The sequence below is a fragment of the Agelaius phoeniceus genome, chromosome 14 (assembly GCF_051311805.1).
Source record: "Agelaius phoeniceus isolate bAgePho1 chromosome 14, bAgePho1.hap1, whole genome shotgun sequence".
NCBI lineage: Eukaryota > Metazoa > Chordata > Aves > Passeriformes > Icteridae > Agelaius > Agelaius phoeniceus.
The window spans coordinates 14,859,933-14,884,726 of record NC_135278.1 but is presented as its reverse complement, the minus strand read 5'-3'; the positions used below and the strand labels follow the sequence as shown (position 1 = coordinate 14,884,726).

Below are 24,794 nucleotides of genomic sequence, written 5' to 3'. Positions count from 1 at the left end.
GAGCTGAACATCTCCAGAGACAGGATTCTGGTGGTGCCTGTGGGACATGTTCTGGGCAGGCTGGAGCCATTTCCAAGCACATCCATCCATTGGGATGGCAGGAACAGGGATCAGGGGAGAGCAGCTGAGCTGGGAATAGAGCCTTGCAAAGTGGGGCATGGGGAAGAGATGCCCAGCCAATTCTCCTGGCCTGTACCTCCATTTCTACATGGACTTCTGCCCTCATCCAGCTCACTGGAAACATAAATCACCAAAAACTTCACCCATAAATGATCCCCATCGGCACCAGCAGTGCATTGCCCCTCTCCTCAGGGGACTATCCAGCCAGGGATTCTGTGAGTGACTGCAGAGAATCTTTCCCCTTCTCTTAAAGGAAACCTTTTTCCTTTGTTTCACCAGCTGTGGATAATCCCTTTCCCTCCACATCCTCAGCCACAACAGACTGAGGATGCTCTGGGCCAGTGTCCCGGCCCTCATGGCCACTCAACCTCCTCCACTTCCATTTCCTGCTGCACAGAGTTTCAGGTATTTCCTGTAGACACTTTAAAATTCCTCAAGGGCTTCTCCGTTTCACCCACATGGGCTGGAAGCAGGACAGCAGGAGCTGCATGGAGTGGGGTACCTGGGAAGGCTTTGTACAGATCAGCATTCCTTGGCTCATTTTCCTGCTGGTCTTCCCACTCAGAGCAGCCCTCCCCTCCCTGCAGATCAGTCCAGAGAGTTGTACATGGGCCCTCCTGGGTCTGAATATCAGTAAATGCAATTCCATCTGCAGCAAGGATAAGGTTACCACTGCTGGCTCATCCCTGCTGCCATCTGCGTGCTGGGGGCTGTGCTGGGGACACACACGGATGCACAGAGAGCACCAGCCCAGGGGGGTACTGTTACCTACAGATGGAAATTCATCTCCAAGGTACTTGATCTCCCCTAAACTCCTTTGCTGTAACTCTTCCAGAGGACATCTGTTAAATCTCTCCAGGGATGGAGACTGCCACTGCCCTGGGGAGCCTCTCTCAGGGCCTCATCATCCTTCTGGGTAAGAAATTATCCCTAATATCCAACTGAGCCTCCCCTGGCATAGCTTGAGGCCATTTCCTCTTATCCTGTCCCTGTTCTCTGGGAGCAGAGCCTGATCCTGACCTGGCTGCACCCTCCTGTCAGGGAATTGTGCAGAGCAAGAAGGTCCCCCCTGAGCCTCCTTTTCTCTGAGCCCCTCCCAGCCCCCTCAGCCACTCCTGGTGCTCCCAACCCTTCCCTAGCTTTATTCCCTTCCCTGGACATGCTTCAGCCCCTCAGCATCTTCCTTGTCTTTCCAATCTACATCTTGCAGCCCAGGAAGGTGGGAAAAAGAGATGGAAATACTTTAATCTCCAGAGCTTGCACAAATGTAGATGCAAAATCTGGAATTTTTTTATTCCTTATCTGCTGTTAGACCAGTCATAACCTCTGCTGGAGCCCTCTCCCAGCATGGTCAGAGGCAGCAGAGCTCTCCTGTGCCCTCAGGGTCACCATCTCCTTCCCCATCCTGCAGAAGGGAGCAGCTCTGTGCAGAGCCCCTGCTGTGGCCATCCCAGCCTCATGATTGCAGCAGATCCTTCCCAAACACTCTGAGATCCAAATGTAAACAGGCAATTCCTTGGAAAACCCGCAGCTCAGCTCAAGCAGCAGGTCAGGGTTGTTGGCTGTTTCAGAGCCCAGTGAGACCATGCAGCCCAGAGTGTCTCAGCTTCCCTTGTTTGCTCCCGAGGAAGTTGGTTCTTATGGCAATTTGTGCTTCAATAAACGTGAAATAAAATCCATTCTGCCCTTTCCCTGCTGGCGTCATCCCCATTTCCCTCTGTTTATCACATCACATCCATTGCCCCGGCAACCACGGCAGCCCAGGCAGGGATGGTGGTGGCAGGTGGGGCCTGTGCCAGCCCCACACCCTGGCACGAGGATCCCAGTGTCACACGGGTGTCTCCAGTGGGACACAGCTCTGGGAGGGAGGGGGGCTGGAAACAAACCCAAGATGGGAGAAAACAGCCCCAGAAGAGGATGCTCTTGGCAACAAACCCAAGATGGGAGAAAACAGCCCCAGAAGAGGATGCTCTTGGCAGGAGCAGGTGCTGGCCCCAGGCAGCACCCCCGGGAGTGACTCTGGAGGTGTTTGCCTGTGGGATCTGCAGGTGTGGACATCCACCCCCACGGCTCTGCCTCCAGGACGGACAAAAACAGAACCCCCAGCTCAGACAGAGTCCGGGAGCACTCTGGGGCCTTGCTCCCAGTGCAGGTCCCTCTCTGCACTCACTCGTGCCCTCCCACCTCTCGGGGCCACCCTCTGCCTGTCCCTGCCCTGTCACCCTGCAGGTTCACCCCTTCGCCCCTGCAGTGTGGAGCCCATTCCCGGTGGATTTGTTCCCTTTAGCCCTGCATCTGTTCGGATTCACAGCTCCTTGTCCCACCGCCCCCAGGGGAGCTTGCGGACCCCACTGAGGGCAGCGCAGCCCGCGGGGTTGCCCGTGCTCCAGGCTTCGCCTCCATCCAGGAGATGTTCCCGTAGCAGCGACAGCCCGGCCGGCCCCACGCTCCTCCCGCGGTCTCCGCCTGCCCCCGCGCGGCGGCTCCGGGCACGGACCCGCACCCACGGACAGACACAGGGACAGACACACGGACAGACCCGCACCCACGGACAGACACAGGGACAGACACACGGACAGAACCGCACCCACGGACAGACACAGGGACAGACACACGGACAGACACACGGACGGACCAGCACCCACGGACAGACACAGGGACAGACACACGGACAGACCCGCACCCACGGACAGACACAGGGACAGACACACGGACAGACCCAGGGACGGAACCGCACCCACGGACAGACCCACACCCACGGGCAGACACAGGGACAGACACACGGACAGACCAAGGGACGGACCTGCACCCACAGACAGGCACAGGGACAGACCACGGACAGACCCGCACCCACGGACAGACCACGGACCCGCACCCACGGACAGACCCGCACCCACACTGATAGAGGGACACGCACCCACCAGGGAGCCGTGCCCAGACACACGGACAGACCCGCAGCAGCGTGAGACAGACAAGGGTCACCGGGAAGGATGGGAAGGATGGGAGGGAAATGCTCAGACACAGGGAGATGTACTCAAGAGAGAAAACTGAGAGTATTCAGAGGGTGGGGAGGCCCTGGCACAGATTGCCCAGAGAAGCTGTGGCTGCCCCTGGACCCCTGGAAGTGTCCCAGGCCAGGTTGGACAGGGCTTGGAGCAGCCTGGGACAGTGGAAGTTGTCCCTTAAGATTCTCGTGCCAGTGGGGATGGGATGGGTGCAATCTGTCCTGGAAATGGAACCTCCTGGAGTTTCCAGAGGCAGCCCCATCTGGATTGACCCTACAGGCAGCTCTCATGTCTCCCTGCCCCACACCCTCTGTGGGCACCAGAACCTCACTGCCACTGCCCAGGAGGGACACAAGGACTGTCCAGCAGCCAAGGGACGAATGCTGGGGTCACCAAGCCTTGTGCAAGGCTCCACTGGCAGAGTCAGTGAATGAAGATTAACCAGCCACAGGGAGTTGCTTCACCTCTTATCAAAAAGCTGCTCTCCCCTCCCCTGCAGTGACTCATGCTCTGCTGAGCCCTTCCCACCTCATCTGGGACGTGTTACAGCCCTGGACCGTACTCCCTTTCCATACAGATTGAGATTCTCATGGAATGTCTGCCTCTTCCTCCTCCTTCTCTCCAGTGTTTCTGCTTCTCAGGTGTTCCCTGCCCAGGTAACACAGCCTGTCCCCTAAGCAGGGCTCCCTTTGGTCCCCAGTCTGGAGCCAGCCCTGGCAAGGAGATGCTCCCCAAAGGCTCCCTCATTCCAGAAGCTGTTCATACCCGTTTCTGCCTGCTTGGTTGGCTGCCAATCCTCCCCCAGGCCAGTGTGACTCTGCCTTGCAAGGGGAAGGAGGCAGACACCCAGATTCCAGGGAGGGAACCCAGATCCTGCTGATGAGCTGCCAGCTGACAGTTCTGAGGAGCTGAGCATGTGCCCCTTGGTTGGGTGAGGTTTAATTGAACCATCTCAGAAGCACACACGTCTTTCAGAGCCAGGGACGGTGGTGACTTGAGGAGGGAACAGAGCTAAATCAGATGTCAAACACTGATTCCTCCACACATCTCCAGGGACTGACAGCTGGAGTCACTCTCACCATCTGTCTTCCTGCTGAAGCCCCCAGAGAAGACACACTCTGTTAGCTGTTCCTCCAGCTAACAATGGAGACAGAGAGAGAACAAATGCGCTCATTTCCAGGCCTATGGATTTTCCATTCAGGGATTTCAGGAACACGCAGCGTTGGGAAATGTGCTCTGTTCCCAGTAGCAGGGCACAGCTCCTGTGCTGTTACAGGGACACTGATGAACTGTCTCTTCCCCATCCCCTGCCCAGGCCACCCTCTGGGCAGGTGTGTCTGGGCTTTCTGATTCTCAGAGGAAAAACTGTCTGAAAGTTTCTATTTATTGCTCCTCTTGCTCTCGTCCTCACCCCAGGCAAGCTTGGAGACCAAAGGGGTTGGCCAGAATCTTGGGACACATGATAAAAGCATTTTGTCTCTAGATAGGACACATCTTCTTGGGAATGAGTCCAGGATTAATAAACCATCTTCCAGCTGCCAAGTGCATTGTGTTAACTCAGAAGTAATGAGGTTGTGGGGAATCACCAGGAGGCTGGGACACGGGGGGAGAAACCAGCTTGGAAAAACACTGGATTGGACCAAACCTGGATGCAAACCCTGCTTCTTTCTTCAGACTGAAACCACTTTGCAGTTTGTGTTCCAGTCATTGCAAGCTCCCAGGAAAGCAGAAGGGGAAAGCCCCAGGTACCACAGGAACCAACCCAGCCCAGGGGATGCAGTAGCTGGCGAAGGCTGGGGGGCTCAGGAAGGTCTGGCCTCTGTCCCCCCAGCAAAGGCCTCCTCGGGGATGCCAGAGCTCTGCCCTGGCCCTGCAGGGACCTGTCCCCACTCTGCCCATGGCCAGGGCTGTGGATGGTGCTGCTGGGCTGGATGAACCGGGAGGGAGGGAGGGAGGGAGGGCTGCAGGCTCTGCCAGCCCAATGCATCCTAGGGAGCAGGAGGAGGAGGAGGAGAAGGCTGAGGGCACCCTCCTGCTCTCTCGAGTTGTCCCCCTCCACAGCAGCTGTTCCCAAAGGGTTCCTGATCCTTGGTGGCAGTGCACTCACAAAATGTGAGCAGAGCATCTCTTTGCAGAAGTTTTCCAGGTCACAGGTGTCTGGGGCTTTGGGAAAATGGCTCTGTGGTGAGGTGACATCCAAATCAGGGTTCTCACATTGAAAAGAGTGGGACAAACCCTTCTTCCTAGCTTTGCATATTCATTAATTATGATTTACAGTCTAATCCTGAGCCCCTCCCTGTGCCGTGACAGGCTCAGCACCCACCCATACCTGAATCACCTTTTTCCCCTGCAGACTCTGGCTTAGACCACCCACGGGACAGCCAAGGCCTCCTACCTCTGCCCTCAGTGTCTCAGGGGAGCCACCTCCCTCTGAGAGTCACCCAAGGGTGTGGAAAGCAGCTGGGAGCAAACCCCAGCTCCGAACATTCCTGTGCATGGGGGCTCAGCCTCAAACCCCAACCATGGTCCAGCTGGAACTGGTGTCTGCTCTGCAGTGTCTCTGCCACACTCTTCCCTGCTCCTTCTTCCCATGCTTGTGTTCTGGCAGGTTTTCCTCATCTTGCCCATACAGTCACTCCAGATGTCTCTTCCTTAGCCCCTACAGAGGTGCAAGAAGGTCTCTGCACAGGCACGGTGATGCCTTGTCACCACATTTCTCTTCACAGAGAAAAGCAAGGCACAATTCTTCCCAAGAATATTTCTGGGTTTCACATTCTCAGAACCTCAAAGAAAGAAAAAAACAATTCTTATCTCGTTTACTGCTCCTGTGTTGTTCACAAGTGGGATGCATCGTGGAAGATTGTTTACCTGAAGGGAATTGATAGTTGGATTGTGGTGTGAGTGTTTTGATTCACTGACCAATCGGATCCAGGGGTGTGTGTGTCAGGACTGGGGACTGACAGTCATGAAATTCTGTGCAGTGGAGTACAGTGGAGTGCTTGGCAGATTCAGTTTAGGTGTAATATAATGTAATATAGCATAGAATAATATAGTATAATAAAGTAATTCATTAGCCTTCTGATAAGATGGAGTCTTCCTCATCATTTCTCCCTTTGTTGGGGCATTCCCTGCAAATACAATAAGGCCTCATCTTCCTCCTGTCCTCCATATGGATCCCTGACCCACATTCCCACTCCCACCCCAGTATTTAGCTGTGCCATCCATCCATGAATCCCTCAGGCACTGCCTGCAGCAGGGCCCTCATTCCAGGGCTGGTGAAACTCCCAGAGGCTGCTGGACAGAGGGTTCCTGCCCTCACTCCTCAGGAACCCTCTGCCTTTGCTCTGGAAATGCTCTTGTGCAATCCCAACACCATGGAGATTAATCCAGGTTCTTGTGCATGAAAACCAAGCCAGAAGAAGGGATATTTCAGCTCTTCAAGCTGCAAGAGACAGCAAACCCAACAGACCAAGGGTTCAGCCATGCCCCGCTCGGAGCAGTGATATTTTAATCAGCACTGATTTGCAGATCTTTGCATTCACAACAATATTGAAACAAGTCTGGTTTCCAACAATGGCAAAACCAGGCTTGGGAGAGACAGGAGGGAGCTCATCCTCTCTGGCAGCTCAGCTCCCTCAGCATTTCACACTAGAGCAGGGAACAATTCTGCAAACCATGAGCTGAAAAGTGACATATCGCTCTCCTTTGCTTTCTCATCCATCAGCTCAAATTTTCCTCATCCCCAGTTCCTGGAAGGAAGGCTCTCTTTGTAATTAACTTCCAGGAACACGTGAGCCCCCCCGTGCTGTGAGTTCCTCAGCAGCACAGGCAGCTGAGCAGGACAAGCCATGGGAAGCTGCTGAGCCTGGTGCTGCCCTCAGCCCGAGGTGTCCCTGGATGTGGGGACAGGATGGGCTCTCCAGGGAGGGCAGAGCCTGAGCACACCCCAGCCCCCGGGGGCTCCTCCTGCGTCAGCCCTGGCGGCTCCTCCAGCCCAGGGATTTCGTTCAATCCAGGTGCACTTTTTATTGGATTTTGTTAAATTAAACATGTGATCCCATTTTATCTGACCCGACTCTGAAGTCTCCCAGGCCCAGGCAAACTCTGCTGCCTCAGCTTTTCATTTCCATGTTTATTTACTGCCTTTCAGATCGCCTGGGCTGCACAGTGCAGCCTCTGATGAATAAATAACTGCTGCCCTTCCAGGCCAGATTGATTAGATGGATTTAATTAACAAGCCCAGCTCCCCTTGAGGACTATCCCAACTAAAATACTGGAACCAGCCAGTGTGTTACAGCGCCAGGACCTATTGATTTACGGGAATATGAACAAGGGATCATTTAGTGACTTCATCGATGCCATAACAAGAGGCTGTGAGGGGTTGGGTCACAGCTGGTTCATCACAGGGAGATTGTTCCCTCCCACTGCTCAGGCAGTGGCCAAGTAGTGCCTGCAAATATCCGTCCATCCATCCATCCATCCATCCATCCATCCATCCATCCATCCATCCATCCATCCATCCATCCATCCTTCCCAGCCCGGCTGGACCTGTGTGCCCAGGGAACAGGGAACTGGAGCAGCCAACTCAAGTCTCCGTGGGATTGAGCACACACGGGCGCTGGAAAACACAGGGGAAAAAGGCAAAATCCTCAGGAGAGCACAGCGGGGGTGTCTCCACACCAAGGTGTAACCTGGAGCTTTGACGGGAAGGGGGGAGCAGGGCAGGAACACAGAACCCACGCTGGGCTGGGGTGGAGGGAGCTGCCAGCACCAGCCTGAGCCCCCGTGTGCCCAGGCCCGTCCCTCTGAAGGGCACAGCCGTGTGACAGGGCACTCAGCCCAGCTGTCCCCTCCCCAGCTCCATGGCAGACGGCAGCTCCCGCACAGACCTCACCCTGGAGAAGGTGCCACATGGGTTTATTAATTAGTCCATTAAATTATCACAGAAGTAATTGAGACCCCGCGTTCCTGCTGCAGGTCCCTCCCTGCCAGCCGTGGCACGGGCAGGAGCCGTGACACGGGAGCGGATAATGAGCTGCCGTGGGGAGCATCCAGTGCCACCTGCCCTGTCCCTGTCCCTGTCCCCGTGCCGCCTGCCAGCCTCGTCGCGGTGACAATCGTCAGGTTTTAATTAGTCTCCAACACGACTCCTGTCACAAACACTCTGCTGGGGGTTGTTTGTTTTAATTTGATCAGGGACAGGCACAGAGAGGGGGGGAAGAAGGAAGGTAATTAAATTTGACTAAAAATCTTGGAATGCCATTAAAGCGGATGTCCTCATTTGCATAATCCGCTCCCCGCCGTGCCCTAAACTGCCACCAGTTTGTTGTGACTCTCCCGAGGTGTTCCACGGCAGCCGGGTGGGGATGACCGAGTCCCAGCCAAGGGACAGGGGAACACCGCGGTGCAGGACACCAGGGGCACGGTGACAAGGCAAATATCCAGCTGTGCCTCCAGATCCCAGCCTCGGGAATGCTCCTGGAGCTGTGGGTTCAGGCCCCTGCACAAGGCCAGCCAAGCAGGAGGTGGTGTAGGGTCAGAGCAGGTGTCTCTCCACATTTTGTAGCCTTACACAACAACTTTTGCCCTTTGCTTCTCTTTCCCTACTTGTGTTTCCCTGTTTAACATGGAGAAAATGGTGTTCCCTGCTTGGCTGTCCATAGAGCAATTACCTGTAATTATTTCTGCTCATTGGCAAGCTGTTACTAATGATGTTTGCTAAAGGTTTGATTAGTATTGCAAACGGTGCTTCTGCATCTGGAGTTGGGGCTGGGATGCTGGGGAAGTTTCTGGGAAAAGCAGGTTTTCCAGGAAGGGAGATATCTTTATGGAGATATCTCAGTTGGAATCAGAGATCGTGATGCTGTTGGGGTGGGGTTGTTTGGTTGGGGAGGTTTTTGTTATCTTGATAAAATAACAAGTGTGATAAACTCACAGCCGGTGACAAACAGGAGTTTGATGAGAGACAGTAAAAATCCTGCATAGTTTGGGAAGAAACATGAAATGCCACCAGCTCCTGGCAGGGCTGCAGAGGCAGGGAAAACACCCAGGGTGGAACTGCCTTTTCTAGAGGCACTGAGGGAGCAGTGAGAGCAGGGCAGGGCAGCAGGAGCCACTCACCTGCCAGCTGAACCACAGCACACAACTGCAGCAGCTGATGTGATGTGCTCCTGCCCTAGAAAGCCTCTCATAGCCCCCAGCAGAAACAGGATTTCATGAGAATGATCAGCACTTGGGAGCAGGATCAGTCTGTTGTTACCATGGATGTGCCCTGGGAGTGCCTGGATGCTGCCCCAGCTCTGGCTGCAGCAGCACTGAGGATGAACCAGCTGGGGGAGGATGGGATCCCCTCCTGACCTCTGCAACCACAACAAGGGATCTGCAGGGTGTCCTCATTCCAGCTAAAAACCATGGGACTGGCACAGTGACTGCCACTGAAAGGACAGCTGGAGCATCCTCTGAGCACCTTGCCCAAATATCCTTCCATCCTGTTTTGTAGCTCTGTCACTAAACCATCCCTGCTTCTAAGACTTGGTCTCCTGCTTCCTTCAGCACCTGGGTCTTCCCCTTGCCACCAGGACTGTCTGACCTCACTTACCTTCAGGCTCTAGTCAGATTTGTGCAATCTGTTTCCAGCATGACTCTGCCTGTGTTGCTTTTTAAACTTTCAAAGTCCCAGTTAAAGCAGTGTTATCTCCCATTTGCCCACTTCCATCTCTTTTCTGACTGAGGACAGAAAAGGAATGCAGAGCCCAGTGAGGTGCCTTGGGCTGGGAGCTGCAGATGGACAATCTGTGTTCTGAAGTGGGCTGAGCCCTCGGGATTCCTGCTGGGACCACTCACCATCCCACAGGACTCATGGCAGGCCCTTCTCCAGGCTCAGTGTGTGATCCCAACAGGAGCTGTGTCTGTCAGGGTGCCACTGCAGTGCTGGCAGGGCCAGGAGCACTGCACAGGTTCACAGACATTTTTTTTATGTAAAGATGAATGGTTTTGTCCCAAATCTCTGTCAGTGGAGTCAGGCAGGGAGGATGCCTGAATTCCCATCTTGTCCATGACCAGACAATGTCTGTTCTGCAGGAATGCTGAAATCAGAGTGCCTGTTTGTGTGACTGCCAGGCAGGGAAAGTGGTGTGGTCTTCATCCAGAGATGGGAAAAAGCTCCAGGGAAGCCAGGCCTGAGTGAGAACTGAGGGCTCATCCCAGTGGCAAACAAAGCAAGAGGAAAAGCTGGCTTGGTTTGCTCAAACACAAAGTTATCCTGGTGGGAAGGGGCCTGCATGGCTGTGCTGCACTGCCTGGGACATGACTGCAGAGCTCTGCCATGGAGGTCACACGTTTGCAATCCCAGGATATAAATCTGTGCCATGAGGTTGCACAAGCCTCCCCCAAGCCCCTCAGGGTCTGCTTTGTAATATTTGCTGGGCTGCACGACCCAGAGGCTGAACCCGTGGTGGGAGGTGTCCAACTGCCCTACATCACCCCAGGCTTGGGAGGAGATGCAGTCCCAGGAGCTGGACCAGGACTGCTGCCAAAGGGTGGGAAATTCTTGGACCACTAACAAAACTCATGTTGAGAAACACAGCCAGAGTGTAAAGATGCTGTGACAGCAGGGGGAGGGTGACTGGACTGGGCATCACTTGTTTCTCCTGGTTTTATTTCTCTCTCTTCATTAACATTATAATTTTTTTATATTAATTGCTAAGCTGTTCTTATCTCAACCCACAGTTTCCCTTTTCTTTCCCATTGTCATCCCCACATGGGGGGTGGTGGGAGTGAGTGGCTGTGGTGCTGAGCTGCTGCCTGGGGTTAAAAAGCCCAATCTGAGTGCAGGAAGAGAAACCACCTCACTCCTCTCCCCTGAGAAAGTTAATCCAGCCCACTGGCAGCCCCCCAGCATGAAGATACTGCTTAAATCCCCTGGGACAAGAGGGTGTCTCCTGGCTGGGGCTGATTTAGGGCAAGGGGAACATTCTGCTCATGGAGACAGAGAAGCTGCAGAGCCACAGGGGCCCTGTCCTGGCACAGAGTGAGGTGAATTTGAGAAGGGCAGGTGGGGGTGGGGGGAAGGTAGGTGCTGGGTAGGTGGGGGGTGAGGCAGGTAGACTCCAGCACCAGGTGCTACCTGAGCACTGAGAGCTGTGGTTGAGCCTTTAAACCCTTCTGCCAGGGCTGAGGTAACAGCCCAAAGATCCCAGGGATGGGCAGATGGTCAGGCTGGACAAGCACCACTCCTGTGCTGGGGATGGCCCACACAGCCAGCTGGGATGGCTGCAGCTTCTCAGAATCATTATTAATTTTCCCCAGATGCATATTTTCAAGTACCTGTAATGAAAGACAACTGTGCATGTTCCTCCCCGTAATTGGGCTGTTTGCACTCTAAATACAGTACAGCTTCTACCTGACTGGCTAATAAGGAATGATTTCCTCTCCTTTTATCTCTAATTAAGCCAAACTGAGCCTGGCATTGCTGCTCTGCAATCATTTCCCAATGCAGGGGTTTGTTAAGTTGTAGGAATTGGCTTTTATAAGGTTTGAAAAGATTAATCTGTAATAACGTGCATGGAGAAAACATAAATCTCTGTTAATGAAACTTGGAGGATTTCAGGAAGAAATTGATTTTGCATGTTAGTGTCTGCAAAGCAGGCATTGGAGGAAAGCAGTTTTGGACTGATCAGCTGATGGTGGTGAGGGGAGTTGGACTTGGGAGCATGGCTGGGGTAAGCCCAAAAGCCCTGGGATGGCTCCAGCCAGCTTTGGGGAGCTTTGGGGTGTTATTCAGTGTTTGCACCCAGCACAGCATCGTGCAGAGGGTGGGGAACCTCTTCATTCAATGTGCTGGGGACTTGGGACCCGGGGATGGGGACGATGGGAGGCAGGACAGGGGTCCCTGTGGGAGTGGGGGTCCCTGAGAGCTCACCCCTCCAGCAGTGGGTGCCTGGGTGGCTCTGTGGAGTGCTGCCAGCCTGCTGGGACCCTGGAAGAAGAGATGCCAGCTTGGCCTCCATCCCAGGGTGGGGAGGGAACCCTCTCCATCCCAGTGCTGGAGCCCTGGCCTTGGGTGGATCTGGGATGAGCCAGGGCTGCCCCAATACTCCTGCCCATTAGTGCTAAAAGCCAGAGCAGTCCTGCTGCTTCCAATCCCAAGCTCAGAGAGGGATTCCTTCCTCTCCAGGCTTTAATCTTGCAGCCTTCATCACCATCATCTTCATCTACTCCAGCATGTTCCACCCCATCCCCATCACTACTCCAGAACAGCAATCAGAGGTGTCTGCTCCAGGGAATTCAACAGCACAATGTGATTCTTCTTCATCAGCAGCACTGCTGCTGGATGCTCATCTTCCTCCTCGAGGGCTCTCCCTGCTGCAGGTGGCAATGCCAGGAGAGCCCCAAACCCTGGCAAGGCCCTGGAGCACAGCTGGATGTGGAAAATGCCAGGTTTGAGTCTCTTCACCCATGCAGGGGCTGCCCCAAGGCCACACATTGCTCAGCACGGGGTTGCTCCAGTGCTGGAGAAGCCCTGAACATGGAAGTTTCCTCATCAGCCAGCAGACCTTGTTAGTACTTTATTAATTGCATGGATGGGAAGAGCAGCCCCAATCCAAGTCAAACAACTGCTGCACTTTCATATAATACAAAACAAAAGTCCCTTAAATACAAAATACCAGCTGTAAGTGAGCATCACCTGATCTGAGCTCTGACACCAGAGTTATATATTAATATTCCACCTGTACAAGTATTTATAGATTAAAAAAAAGAAACACTTTAAAAAAATATCAGGAGAAAATTCACTCCCCCACATGTTAGTTGTATTTTTATATATATATATATATAAAATACATATATATAAAAACACAGACTAGAGGCTAACTTGTGCTTTTCTTTTTGCCAAAAGACAGACAGTTATGGCCAAACTGCCACTGGGGGTCCCCAGCTCATGGGTCGTGTTGCCTTCCAGTTGGAACGACGTCTGGGAATTTGGGTCCCTGCCTGAATGGAGAAACCAGGTCATCTCCTGGGTGCTGACAGCTCCAGTGAACAGTTCCTTCATGAAGGGAAGGAAGGGGTGGAAAGGGGAACGGATGTCTGTGCAGGGAGTAGGTGGGCATGGGCATGGGTAGTGAATCCCTCTGCTACCCCTCCTGCCATCCCTCCTCCCTCTCCAGGTATGGCCCTCAACACTGAGGGCAGCACAAAGGGGGAGCTGGTCTGGGGAGTCTCTCCCCTCCTCGATGCCTCTTTCCAGGCATTGCCCCTTCCCAGTCAGGCACAGCTGCTCCAGGGCTCCAGCAGTGTCCTGCCCCATGCAAATAACAGGTTAGCTGGTTGAGGATGGCCTTGGCTTGGAACATGGTCTATCCACCCCTCCTCTCAGTGACACCCAGTGCAGAGAGAGGGCTTTTAGCCAAGGAAGAGCAAGGCACGGGAGTACAGGGCTGCTTCTTCCATGCATTCAGCACCAATGCTGCAACAGGTTCCATCTGCCCCTCGACAGGGGCTGGCACCCATGTATCTATAGGCAGCTCCCTCCTCCTAGAACAGCAGCCTCTTCCAGTACCACACAGTGACTCCCTGGCTGTCCCCACCGGGTGACACCACACACACAGTCCCCCCCTCACTGCCCACCCTCCACTTCCCACCCCTGCACTGCGACCTGCAGACACGGCCCCGCTTTCCCCGCTCGCTCCTCCCGCCTCACTCTGCGCTCCTTCAGCCCTGCTGTTGCTCCTGGCTTGTGTGGGGGCCCCAGCTCCTGCCACAGGCTGCATTCAGGGGTCACCCCATGGCCACTCCTTCCCTCTGCTCCCCCACTTCTCCTGTGGGACGCCACGGCTTTTCCTCTGTGGCCACCCTGCCCCGCAGCCCCTCGGCTGTGGCACGGGACTGCCCAGCCCGGGGTGAAAGGATGTTGATAAATATGTGCCTCTGTCTCCCTTCACAGGCACTGCACCACACCGTGCTTCCCGCTGAGAGCCCCAGTCCGGATCCAATGGCAAGTCCACGTCTGAAAGGACAGAGCTTCTTCCTGGTGCCTCAAATCTTTGTCTCGGGGCCGACGGGACTCAGGGCTGGGAAAGAGTCTCGGATCCTCACCAGCTCCATGGCACAGAGGTGGCCAAAGACCCTGTTATACCACTCAGGAGATCGACCCCTGGAGAAGAGAAGAGAAGAGGCAGGAGGGGATGAGTGGGCAGGAGAGGCCCTGGCAGTACCATGGAGCAGCACATCCTGCTCCACACCCTCCCCGGAGAGTCCCGTTACCTGAGGTCAGCCCTGCAGATGTGGGTGACCCGGGAGCGGCCCATGGCGCCGGGCTCGATGAGGTACTGGGACGTCAGCACGATGGCCTTGACACCTCCCTCCACGGGCACCTTGTCGTGCTCCACTGAGAGGGAGCTGAGCAGGCAGGCTCCCCGCGGCAGGTCCGTGCGCCAGCGCCTGCGACACAGCAGCCGTCACTGCCCGCCCGCCGCAGGATCACACAGTGGGGACCCCACAGAGCCCAGGAAAGGAGGAGGAGATGGGGCTGGAGCAGAGGGGTGTAGGACCATGTCTGAATGGGCTGTTTGGGACCACTCTGGCTAGCTATTGACCCCAGCCCACACGGTCTTACATAGACAAAAGGAAAAGATTGAAAGCGCTCTTTTCCACGTGGGGATGGATGTCCTCTGTTTGTTGACTTGCTAGGAGACACCTCAGGCTCTGGTGACTCCCCAGGTGAGAAAGAGGACGTGGCCTGATGGTGGGAGACTTTTATACCCGGGGGAAATGAGGGGCAGAGGAGGAGGAGGACCACAACCAGTGGGATACCAGTCAGGAATGGCGAGGGGAGGGGTAACCCAGGAAGAGACCCCCAGGAGGTACTGGGGTGGGCGAGAGAAAGACCATGTGATGGGGGAAGAACAAACCATGTGATATAACATCAACTATTCAGTGCAATATAAGGACCACTCAGTGCAAACAACAACTAAATAAACTGTTTGGTGCAGTACAACAGAGGGGATGTGCCCCAGTGAGCCCAAGCCCCCTCACCGGAGCACCATGCAGTCCCTGCGCGGGTGCGGGGCCATGCTGTCTGTCACGTAGTGGTACACCTCCATGTCCTTGTCCAGAGCCTCCACCACCCTGCTCTGCAGCAGGTCCTCGTCCCACAGGTGACGCTCCCGCAGCAGCCGGTGCAGCACCGTGGCAGGAGGGGCCTCGACATCCGTGGAGACCTTCCACAGGCGCAGAGGGTTCCCGTCCCCAACCTGAGGGGATGAGGGGAGGGTCACACAGACTGTCCCACAGGACCCCCAGTGCTAACCCCTGAGCAGCTTCACTGATGGCTCCCACTGCCATAGAGCACCACAGTCCCATCTGCTGGCTAGTGAGGGATGGGGTGGGACCTGCTGTGGCTGCTGGAGAGGTCACCCCATACACATTTCCCTGTATATGTTCTCAAGCCCCTCCACAAAAATTTACCTTTTTGCAAGACAGCTCCGTGTTCAGAGGCCCCGGAGTGCTCAGCCATCCTTTGAATTTCTCTGACGACTCTTTGAGCAGGTTCTGGACACTCTGCTCAAAGTAGGAGTGTAAATCCTTGCTCTCCCCCTGGCACACCAAGTCAGCCAGGGGGTGGGGATAAGCATCTGCAGCCATATAGGAGCTGCTCAGCTGCAGCAAGATGTCATGGGAGACCTGCAAGCCAAAAGCACATGGATGTTCAGTGAGGCAGAGAGATCTTGTGGGGACTTTGTGAGTGGTTCTGGACACACAGAGAACCATAACTCATTCCCCAGGAAGTGGGGAGGATGGACATACAGCCTGCATCACCTCCTGTCCAGGACATAGCTGGGCTTGGCTTCAGGGCAAATGGCTGGTGGCTGCTGTCCCACTGAGGGAAGGATGCCCTCAGCTTGCTCTAGGACAAGCACCTGCCAGCAAGGTCACATCTCCCACGGGCAGTGCTGGGCTGGGACCCCATTGCCACCCACCTGGAAGAGCTTCTTGCAGTCGCTGATCATGTGGGAGAGCCCCTGCGTGGCAGCCATGTTCTCATTGAGATCCTTCTGGTCCGGCTTCCCCATGGTGCCCCTCTTGTGTATGGCCCTGTGGGGGATCAGGTAGTGCTGGCACCAGTGGGCACCCCCTCATTTGTGTCACAGAGCAGAGCCAACAGCCCCCCCGTGTCTCACCTCCCACGGCAGGCAGGGAAGGAGCACTGGGCAGCTGGGGCTCAGCCAGCCCTTACCTGGGCGATGTGCTTTCCTTCTTGGACACATTGAGGTGGAAGATGGAGGGGGCCAGGCACACAGCCAGGTTCCCAGCTGTCATCTGGTTCTCCTCAGCCGAGGCGATGTCGCTCAGGAAGTAGAGCAGGGTCTGCAGCACCTCCCTGTTCTCGTCCGGCATGAGGATGATGGCGGCCTGCACCGCCTGCAGCCGCTGCTCCTTGGACACGACTGCGGGCACGGGGCGGCGTCAGCGGGGCGTCCCCACGGCCACCACCCATCCCTGCATCCAAACAGAGGGACCCCTCCTCCCCGAGGTGCCCCAGCCTGGCCCTTACACTGGTAGATCTGCAGGAAGGTGTCGGTCAGCTTGCTGGTGAAGATGGGCTCGGGCAGGTCGCGGAAGTATTGCTTCAGCAGGTCGGCCACGTCGTACGCTGACTGCCCCGAGTAGTCCACGTGGTCAGGGCTGGTCTCGTTCATGTGCCGGAGCGCCTGGATCCGGGACTTCACCCCGGACTTGCGGAAAATGCCAACCTGCCAGAGCAGAGCGGGGATCAGCGGGCACTGGCCTGGCTGGGCACCTGTGGGACAGGCAAAGACTCCCTCCCCAAAGGGATCATCCTGAATTCAGAGGAGACGCTGAGTGAGGGATGGCCACGGGGATGTTGCTGGGTTCCCATGGACAATCCCACCCTCCTGCTTCAGCACACACCACAAGAGGTGAACAAAGGACCCCTAAAGCTGTTTTTTCCCCCAAATCCCAGCAGCCACAGCCTCACCTGGTCCAGGCACTGGCTGCGCAAGTAGCGCATGGCCTGCTGGATGCTCTGGGGCAGGGGCTGCCCCGTCCGCTGCACGTTGACGATGGGTGGCACACCAAAAACCATCTTGTCCCTGTAGTCAGGGACTTTACTCCGCTTCATGAACTTGGGGACAGTCCTGCAGAGTGGGACAGAGAGACATCAGTGCAATGATCACTGCCCTCAGCACCTCCCCTCACAGAGGGAGCAGGATCCTGGGAACACACACACAAAAACACATTTCTGCAGTATTTGGAATACAAGCAAGGCAGCTTCCCATCAGGAATGGCAGCACCTTTTATTAAGCTAAAATAATTTTGATACTTGGCTATGTAAAGAAACCACTGTCCTACTCTCTTATGTTGCTGCAGCACTTTTAATGCCCCATCAACACCTGCAGCCCCCACATTAGCAGATGATGCCAGGAGCCCCTCTGGAAGCCAGGGCGATGCCAGGAGCCTGGGGCTCAGCTCTGGCTTGCACTTGCCAGAGCAGACAGCCCTTGGTTTAGCTTTTCCCCCTCCACACCCTGAAGCTGCCCCAGGCTGGGGACACAGCATGAGCTGCAGCTCATGGGCCCCATACTGGTCCCCCTCGCCCCAGCTCACCACGTCCAGGCCTGCTTGTGGGGCACAGAGTACTTCTCCATGATGGCCGTGAGCCGGAGCAGGGAGCACTTCTGGAGCAGGTTGAGCTGGGCCGATGACTGGCGGTTGATCTCCAGCGAGGCCGAGTTCAGGCTGGGCCGGTGTGAGTTCTGGAAGCTGTGCCAACGCAGCTTTCTGGGGACACAAGGGACATTCCCAGCTGAGGAAACCCCCACTGCTCTCCACTCCTTCATGGTTACTGCCACACCACCCTCCAGCACAGCCAAACTGGGTGAGCAAAGCCAGAGAGCTCGGCAGCAGCCGTAGCTCTGCTGGGGAGAGCCCCAGGGAATACTGGCACAGAGGAGGCACGTACCCGCTGCGTTTACACTCGTTATTAATTAATGAAAAACCTTTTAATCGCGGGTCTGTGCAGGCAGACAGGGCCGGCAGCGGTGGCAGTGCTCAAGTGCTGGCAGCAGTGGCAGCGGTGTCCTGCGGCCACCAGAGCGCACCCGCGCCCCGCGCTGCGCTGCCCGCACCGTGCGGCTCCGGCTGCGTTCCCCTCGCCTCCCGCTCCTGCCTTCCGGCGATCATCCAGCCGCCGAGGACGGGATCGGCCGCTGCTCCCCAGACCCACGGGCTGTGCACCCCTCCCTGCTGCAGCAGCCCCGACCCTGGGAGTGTTCACGGCCAGGCTGGACAGGGTTTGGAGCAATACGGTCTAGTGGAAAGTGTCCCTGCCCATTGCAGAGGGGCAGAACGAGATGGTCTCTATGGTCCCTTCCCACCCAAACCACCTCGGGATTCTGTGGTACCTGCAGGGTCTCGTGAGGGATGCTCCTACCCCCGAATCCCGGCGCTCCCGCGTCTCGATCTCTTCAGCCTCGTTGAGGGAGTTCCCAGTGCTATCAAAGTCACTGGCAGAGGTGCCGACATCCGACATGGACTGTTCTTCAAAATGCAGGTTGGAGGGTTCCCCTCCCGAGTCCGACTCCTCCTCATCCTCCTCTTCGTCGCCCCCTTCCTCTCCATCGAGGCCAGGGGAGACGGCTTTACACCAGAGCTCCACCTTCTTCTGCAGCACCCCGACATCATGCAGGATGTCGTCGAGGTTCTTGAAGCTGACCTCCCCGTCCTTGCAGAAATCCTCGCTGCTGCCGAAGTCCGGCACGTTGTCGTAGACGCTGACGCGGCTGCCCAGGGAGCTGCAGGAGCCGCGGCGCCGGCGGGCGAAGCCCCTCGGGGAGGACGAGCCCTCCACGCTGCTGCTGCTGCCGCCCCCGCCCAGCCCCACGGCCGCGCTCCCGGCGCCCCAGTGCGGCAGGGAGCTGCCAGCCAGGGGACACAAGCTCTCGATGGACAGGGATTTGGGGAAGGTGCCGGGCTTGTGGTCACAGGGGATATAGACCAGGCAATCGCCATGGCGAGCCCGGCGCGGGCACTCGGCAGCAGCCCAAGCACCGCCGGCGGCAGGGGCTGTGTCTGTGTCGTAATCCTCCAAATAAACTCCACCGCGTTTGGGGTCAGAGCTGCCCTTGGTGCCCCCGGGGCCGAGCAGGCGGTTAGTCCTGTATGATACCGAGAAGAAGTGTTTTTTGCTGTGGAAAGGGGCAGGTGTCCCTCTTTTAGAGGAGTTGGTCCTGGTGGCTGCAAGGTCCCCGTCATCCTTCAGAGAGCCCCATCCTGGCGGGAGAGTGGCGCTGCTGTGCGGAGCCACCCTCCTGTCTGGGCTGGGCTTCTCCTTGTCCTTCCTCCGCAGGGACTCGATCCTCTTCAGGAAGCTTCGAGACCGTCGCTTCTTCAGCTTCTCCTTAGAGGCCTCTCCCTGGCCCGGGGGCTGCTCCGGGGCAGAGCCCTCGCTCTGGCTGCAGCTGGAGGCGGTGGCAGCGGCACGGAGGGGGGACAGGGGCTGGGATGGCACAGCTGCAGTGCCCAGCGTGCCACCCGTGCCACCCACGCTGCCCACACTGCCCGTGCTGTGCAGGGACGTGGCCTCGGGGTTGGTGCTGAGGTCTGTGAGGACGCTCTCCCGGCTGGACACCGGGTGCATGGTGCAGCTCAGGGCCTCCGAGCCCTGGGACACGACATCGGCGGACCCCACCCGTGACCACCTTTTGCTGTCCCTCTGGTAGGACCACCGGCTGCTGATGGCAAAGTCGACTTCCTCCTCAGAGTCTTCATTCTGTGGGCAGTTGAGAAAAGAGGATGATCAATCGGTTGGAGCCATTGGGGGTCAGCATATCCCCCATCTCAGAGGGGCACCAGCATGGCCCCAGGTGGGGAGGAGAGCAGCATGGTCACCCCCTAAACCAGGACCCCTTTGGCCTCCAGAAGCCACTCTGTGCCCAGGACAGTCCCAGAGCTCACCAGGACACTGCCCCACATCGAGCACATGATCCCCTGCACCCCTCAGCCCCTCACCAGCCTCGAGCATGCAGGACTTACCTGTTTACACTGAAAGTGAACATCCAGCTTCATGGAGGCACAGGTGTTCAGGGTCATCAGCCTCCTGCAAGAAACAGAGTGGCTTTACCCTGGTCCCAGCCCCTGCCTCAGTCAGGGGATGGCTTTGGCTTCTTTTGACTTTCCTGCCTTAGAGCCTTGGCTGTGCCTGTCACCTGCTGCTTCGAGTCCCCAGTCAAAGGGACACCTGACTAACAAGGGGACGATGCCAGCAGATGGTAGCCCAGGCCAGGCAATGCCCATGCCAGCTGCTGTGGCAAGTGGGCAGGGGTGGTCTGCTCCAGGCTACTAAACCAAAATCACCTCAGAAGCTCCTGTGCCCCAGACAGGGAATGACTAAAGGACCTGAAAGCTCAGAGAGGGAGGGACAGACAGAGGCCTCCGATCACCTCCTGCCTCACTGCACCCAGGAAACGGCACGGGGATCCCCTCCTGCCCAGCACAGCAGCCTCTCTGCTGGGAAACAAATAGGAAACAGACCCTGTTCCTGCCTCCTCTCTGTTCTGGGTGGGAGGGACAGCATGGAGCCAGCACAGGGACATGGCTGTGATGACCTGTCCGAGAGGCAAGGCAGGGCTGAGTCACGGCACCGAGTGACACACGGCCCATCCAGGCTGACCATGGGTCAGTGCCCTGCTGTGGGTGCCAGCTCTGGCTTGCTCTGAGTCCCCCCCACGCTGCTCCCTGCACTCCAGCCCTGCACAGCTCCCAAACCTGCAGCTGCAGCAGCGCCGTGCCCAGGTGGAAACCAACAATGTTGGTTTCCAACACCAGCAATGTTCCCTGATCTGAACAACTGAGTTCTCACTGCAGAGGGAGTGACAGTGCTGGAGCAGGCCCAGCCAAGATCAAGGCAGGCACCCTACTAAGCCCACCACCACATCAGGCACCCCCTGAGCCCACCACCCCATCATCCTGGGCTGCTGTCCTTGTCTGTGCCACATCCCCCTGCTGATTCCATGTGAGGGGGGCCAAGAGAGGGTTACCTGCACAGGGATTTGAGGGAATCCTGGTCCAGGAAGCTGTGGTCCTTCTTCACAGCACTGATGTCAAGAGGGAATGACGACTCTGGGGAAGGAAGTGACATCAGTGGCAGATCCCAAGCCAGCTGCTCCATCAGGGACAAAGGGCAGCAGTGGGCATGGGAAGAGGAGGAAAGGCCGAAGTGGCTGGAGATGACCTGGAGGTGGGGCATGCCCAGGGTCCCTGGACATGGCTCTCCCCAGGTATGTTAGGTGAGGGTGATAAGGTGCCCAAGGGTCTCCAATCAGTTCCCTGCTCATCCCTGAGCATGGACAGCTCTGCTGGGATCGTGCATGTGGGACCTGGACCTTCAGCCCCAAGGGTCTCAATCCATCTGTCCATGAAGCCATGGAGTGTGATCACCACGGGAAGAGAAACAGAGGGAAACACTTGGAGGATGTGGGAAGTTCTGTGGCCAGAGGCTGGAGAAGGGTTGGTTGATTCAAAGACTGCAGCACCAGCACCACTCCTCACTGCCCAGCTGTGAGCACTGTCCGGGGCCAGCACCTGGGGCTGGGCATCCCGGCAGGAACACGTGTGGCCTGCCCCCCAAAATAGGCCCTGGCAGCAAACGGGCTGCTCATGAAGCCATCACCGGGGATGTGCTGCAGGGGGCGGGGGAAGTGCCCGGCCGAACAATGGCCCCGGCTGCGGCCGCCCGAGCCGCGCTTCCCGCTATTGTCCGGCAGGACGGGGCCGCCGCTGCTCGCAGCGCCCGGACCAGCATCCCCCCGGGGCTTCCAAACACACCCAGCTGAGCTGTGTGAGCCACCACCACAGCCACCCTGCCACCGCCCCGGGCGCCTGGCACAGGAGCTGGGAGTAGGAACATGGTGTGATCCAGGCTGAGCGCTCAGGACAGGCTGGAGCAGGGCAGGGCTTGTGGGAGTGGGGAGGGATGGAAGGAGGGAGAACATGCTCGCTCTCCACATTACCTACACTGGCTGCCCCTATGCTCCCACCCACGGCAAACACTCCCTGAATCACTTGAGAGCTGATGGCTCTCCAAAGCTTGGCTGCCCTTGGCCAAAGCAGCCGCCCCAGGATTCCTCAGAGCCCTGCCTGAAGGGGAAAAGTTCAGGAATGCAGGGAAGTTAACTGGCTGGTTCTCCAGGCCGTGGCCAAGGGCTCCAAGTGTAACAATCATATAATCAGTGAGCAATCCCTTCTGTCCCCTCCTCTCCCTGGAGCTGTGGGCGCTGTCCCTGCAGCCCCCCTTGGAATCTGGATGGGATGGAGGCTCTGGGCAGGTACAGAGCAGGGTCAGGGCAGGAGGCAGCTCTCACCTTCGTAGAGCTGGGCATACTGGGGGAACCCCGCTGCCCGCAGCCAGTCACACGCTTTCTTGGCTTCAATTTCTGTAAGAAAGCAAAGAACCAGCCTGAGCATCCTGCCAGCAGCAGCAACGCCCTGAGAACACAGCCCACACCCCCAGAGCCCTGACCCCAAGCCCGTGTTCCATGTGCACAGAGCAGAGGAGATGCATGGCTGCAGAGCCAGGGGTCCTGGGCAGACAGAGCTCAGCTGCAGCTCTCTGCCAGCACTGGGCAAAGAGCAGGAGGTGACAGTGATGCCACCTGAATGACAGGGCCACAAGATGCAGTTTTAACCTTCTGATGAAACGTTTTGTTTCTGAGCCCTCCAAACCAAACACAGTTCTTGGCCAGGCAGGAGAGGAAGGTCTTTCTTTGTAATCATCAGTTCAGAGCTTGTCAAAGCTCAGTGCTGATCACTTCTGCAAACATCCCTGAGCAAAGCTGCCAAAGGAGCTCTTCCTCCCCACCTCCTTCCCACCACCCAGCTTTCCCCACCTCTCCTTTCAAGCTGGTGTTCATCCCAGTCAGCACCAAGTCCCTGGTGGGGTTCTCACCCCTCGCCCAGCTGGCTCCCACCCCTCACACAGGGATCAGCCCTCGCCCAGATGAGCCCATTCAGCAGCCAGCAGTATTTCCTGGGAAATTCCTCCAGTTTAGAGAAACTGAGGGAAAACAGCCCAGAGTTCCTGCAGCCACAGCAAGGCATTGCCAAGTGTCAGCACCCATTGGCCCGATGACATTTCTGCTGCTGAGGGTGACAACATCTGACCTCAGGGGTAGAAAATGCCTTGGCAGCCTCAGGGTCTGATCTGTCCCTGCTGGAAGCACTCAGTGGGCTGAGGCCAGACCCACCCAGCACTGGAATACCCTGATTCCATCCCCATCCACTCACTGCCTCAGCCCAAAGCTCTGGCTACAGTTTGCATTCCCAATTCCAAACTTACAGAAGCAAAAAAAAAAAAAAAAGCTCCAAATAAGCAGCTCAGTTCAGGACAGGACTAAGCCAAAGCCCTGGACTCAAATACTTGGCAAGTTTTGGGAAGTTTTGGAATGAGCATCTGGATCCGGGTCCAAACCACACAGCTGTCATTAACCATGACCTGAGTCCTGCCAAAACCCAGGGCTGACCCCTCCTGCCCCCAACAGGGCTCTGACCCAGCAATCCCAGTGGAGAACTCAACCCCGGAGCTATCCTGGGTCAGCTGGTCCATGTGGAGCACCACATCCCTCCCAAAGAACCCAACACCCCACGAGGAGAGCACCCCATGGCTGCCTCTGTCCAGCAGGACACCAAGACTGGTGGTCCCTGGGAATGCTCTCTGCCCATGCCAGCTCTGGAAGCAGATCCCTCCCACATTCCTGGAGTGGGCAGGACCCAGGGACAGCCACTTCCCACAGCCCCTGCCAAGGGACCTGCCAGTTCCCACTCCTGCCAGTTCCCACTCCTGCCCGACTCTGCTCCCAGTGGGAATTCCACGGGGCCAATCCCAGCCAGCAACTGCAGCTCCATGTGCCCCAAGCCACGAGCAAAACCAGCAATGTCCCACCTGTGCCATGGATGCTGCCCCAGGGATGGGTCTGGCGGAGGGCAGCGGGAGCAGGGCCGTGGCTGAGCTTACCCCTGCCTGCAGCAGGGCTCAGCTGGTACCAGAGCATGGCCAGGGCCACACCAGAGCCTGGGGACACCCAGTGTGACCCCAGGCCGAGCCCAGGGCTGCAGCAGGATGCTCTCTCTGTGCAGGACTGGGCTCAGCCTCCCATCACGGGGTGGAAATGCGGAGTCAGAGCACGACATTTCCTTCCCTCCGCCGCCTCCCCACGCAGGGCTGGCGGGGGGCCAGGGCCCTAAACCTCCACCCCTCCTCTCCTCTCCTCTCCAGCAGCCAGCTCCCAGGCTCTGCCTGCTCTGGCAAGTCCTGCATCCCCCCAGAGCCCTTCCAACAGGGAGAAGCCCCCTAGAGCAGGGGGATGTTTGACCAGCCCAGGCTGAGCCCTGCTGATGTACAAAGTGCTGTCACAGAAAAGGTTTCCAAGTGTCCTGTCCCAGAGGGAGCCAGCAGCCAGCTTCCTCCTCTTCCCGCCCTTCCCATGGACGTGCTTTCCCAGGGAAGTGCAGGAAAGGCCGGGCAGGCAAACACTCCTGCCGTGGGACGCTGGGCACAGGGTCACCCATTCCAGCCGGGTTCCCAGCCCTCCCTGTCACCTCTCGGGAGCCTCACTGTTGGGCAGGGTGATGGGACCTGAGCCCAGCACACATCCC

The 24,794-nt window shown here is 57.0% G+C and overlaps 1 protein-coding gene across 6 annotated transcripts in view; it reads right to left on the bottom strand.

Annotated features, from left to right (window-relative positions):
* Nucleotides 1–13,758: 13,758 nt before the first annotated feature.
* The window catches only part of STARD8 (StAR related lipid transfer domain containing 8), a 49,624-nt gene continuing 38,588 nt past the window's right edge, over nt 13,759–24,794 (bottom strand). For 5 of the 6 annotated variants that reach the window (XM_054641245.2, XM_077185998.1, XM_077185996.1 and 2 more), the window contains 13 exons: nt 22,505–22,576; nt 21,182–21,263; nt 20,178–20,241; nt 18,548–19,914; nt 17,751–17,924; nt 17,122–17,281; nt 16,678–16,876; nt 16,360–16,570; nt 16,103–16,217; nt 15,591–15,806; nt 15,159–15,376; nt 14,388–14,564; nt 13,759–14,277 (listed from right to left, as the gene is read on the bottom strand). In XM_054641245.2, coding sequence (XP_054497220.2) covers nt 14,160–14,277; nt 14,388–14,564; nt 15,159–15,376; nt 15,591–15,806; nt 16,103–16,217; nt 16,360–16,570; nt 16,678–16,876; nt 17,122–17,281; nt 17,751–17,924; nt 18,548–19,914; nt 20,178–20,241; nt 21,182–21,263; nt 22,505–22,576 — 3,173 coding nt within the window. In that variant the 3' untranslated portion in view covers nt 13,759–14,159. Of the gene's footprint in view, nt 14,278–14,387; nt 14,565–15,158; nt 15,377–15,590; nt 15,807–16,102; nt 16,218–16,359; nt 16,571–16,677; nt 16,877–17,121; nt 17,282–17,750; nt 17,925–18,547; nt 19,915–20,177; nt 20,242–21,181; nt 21,264–22,504; nt 22,577–24,081; nt 24,259–24,794 lie in introns of those variants that run through there. The other variant, XM_077185997.1, reaches the window with a different exon arrangement.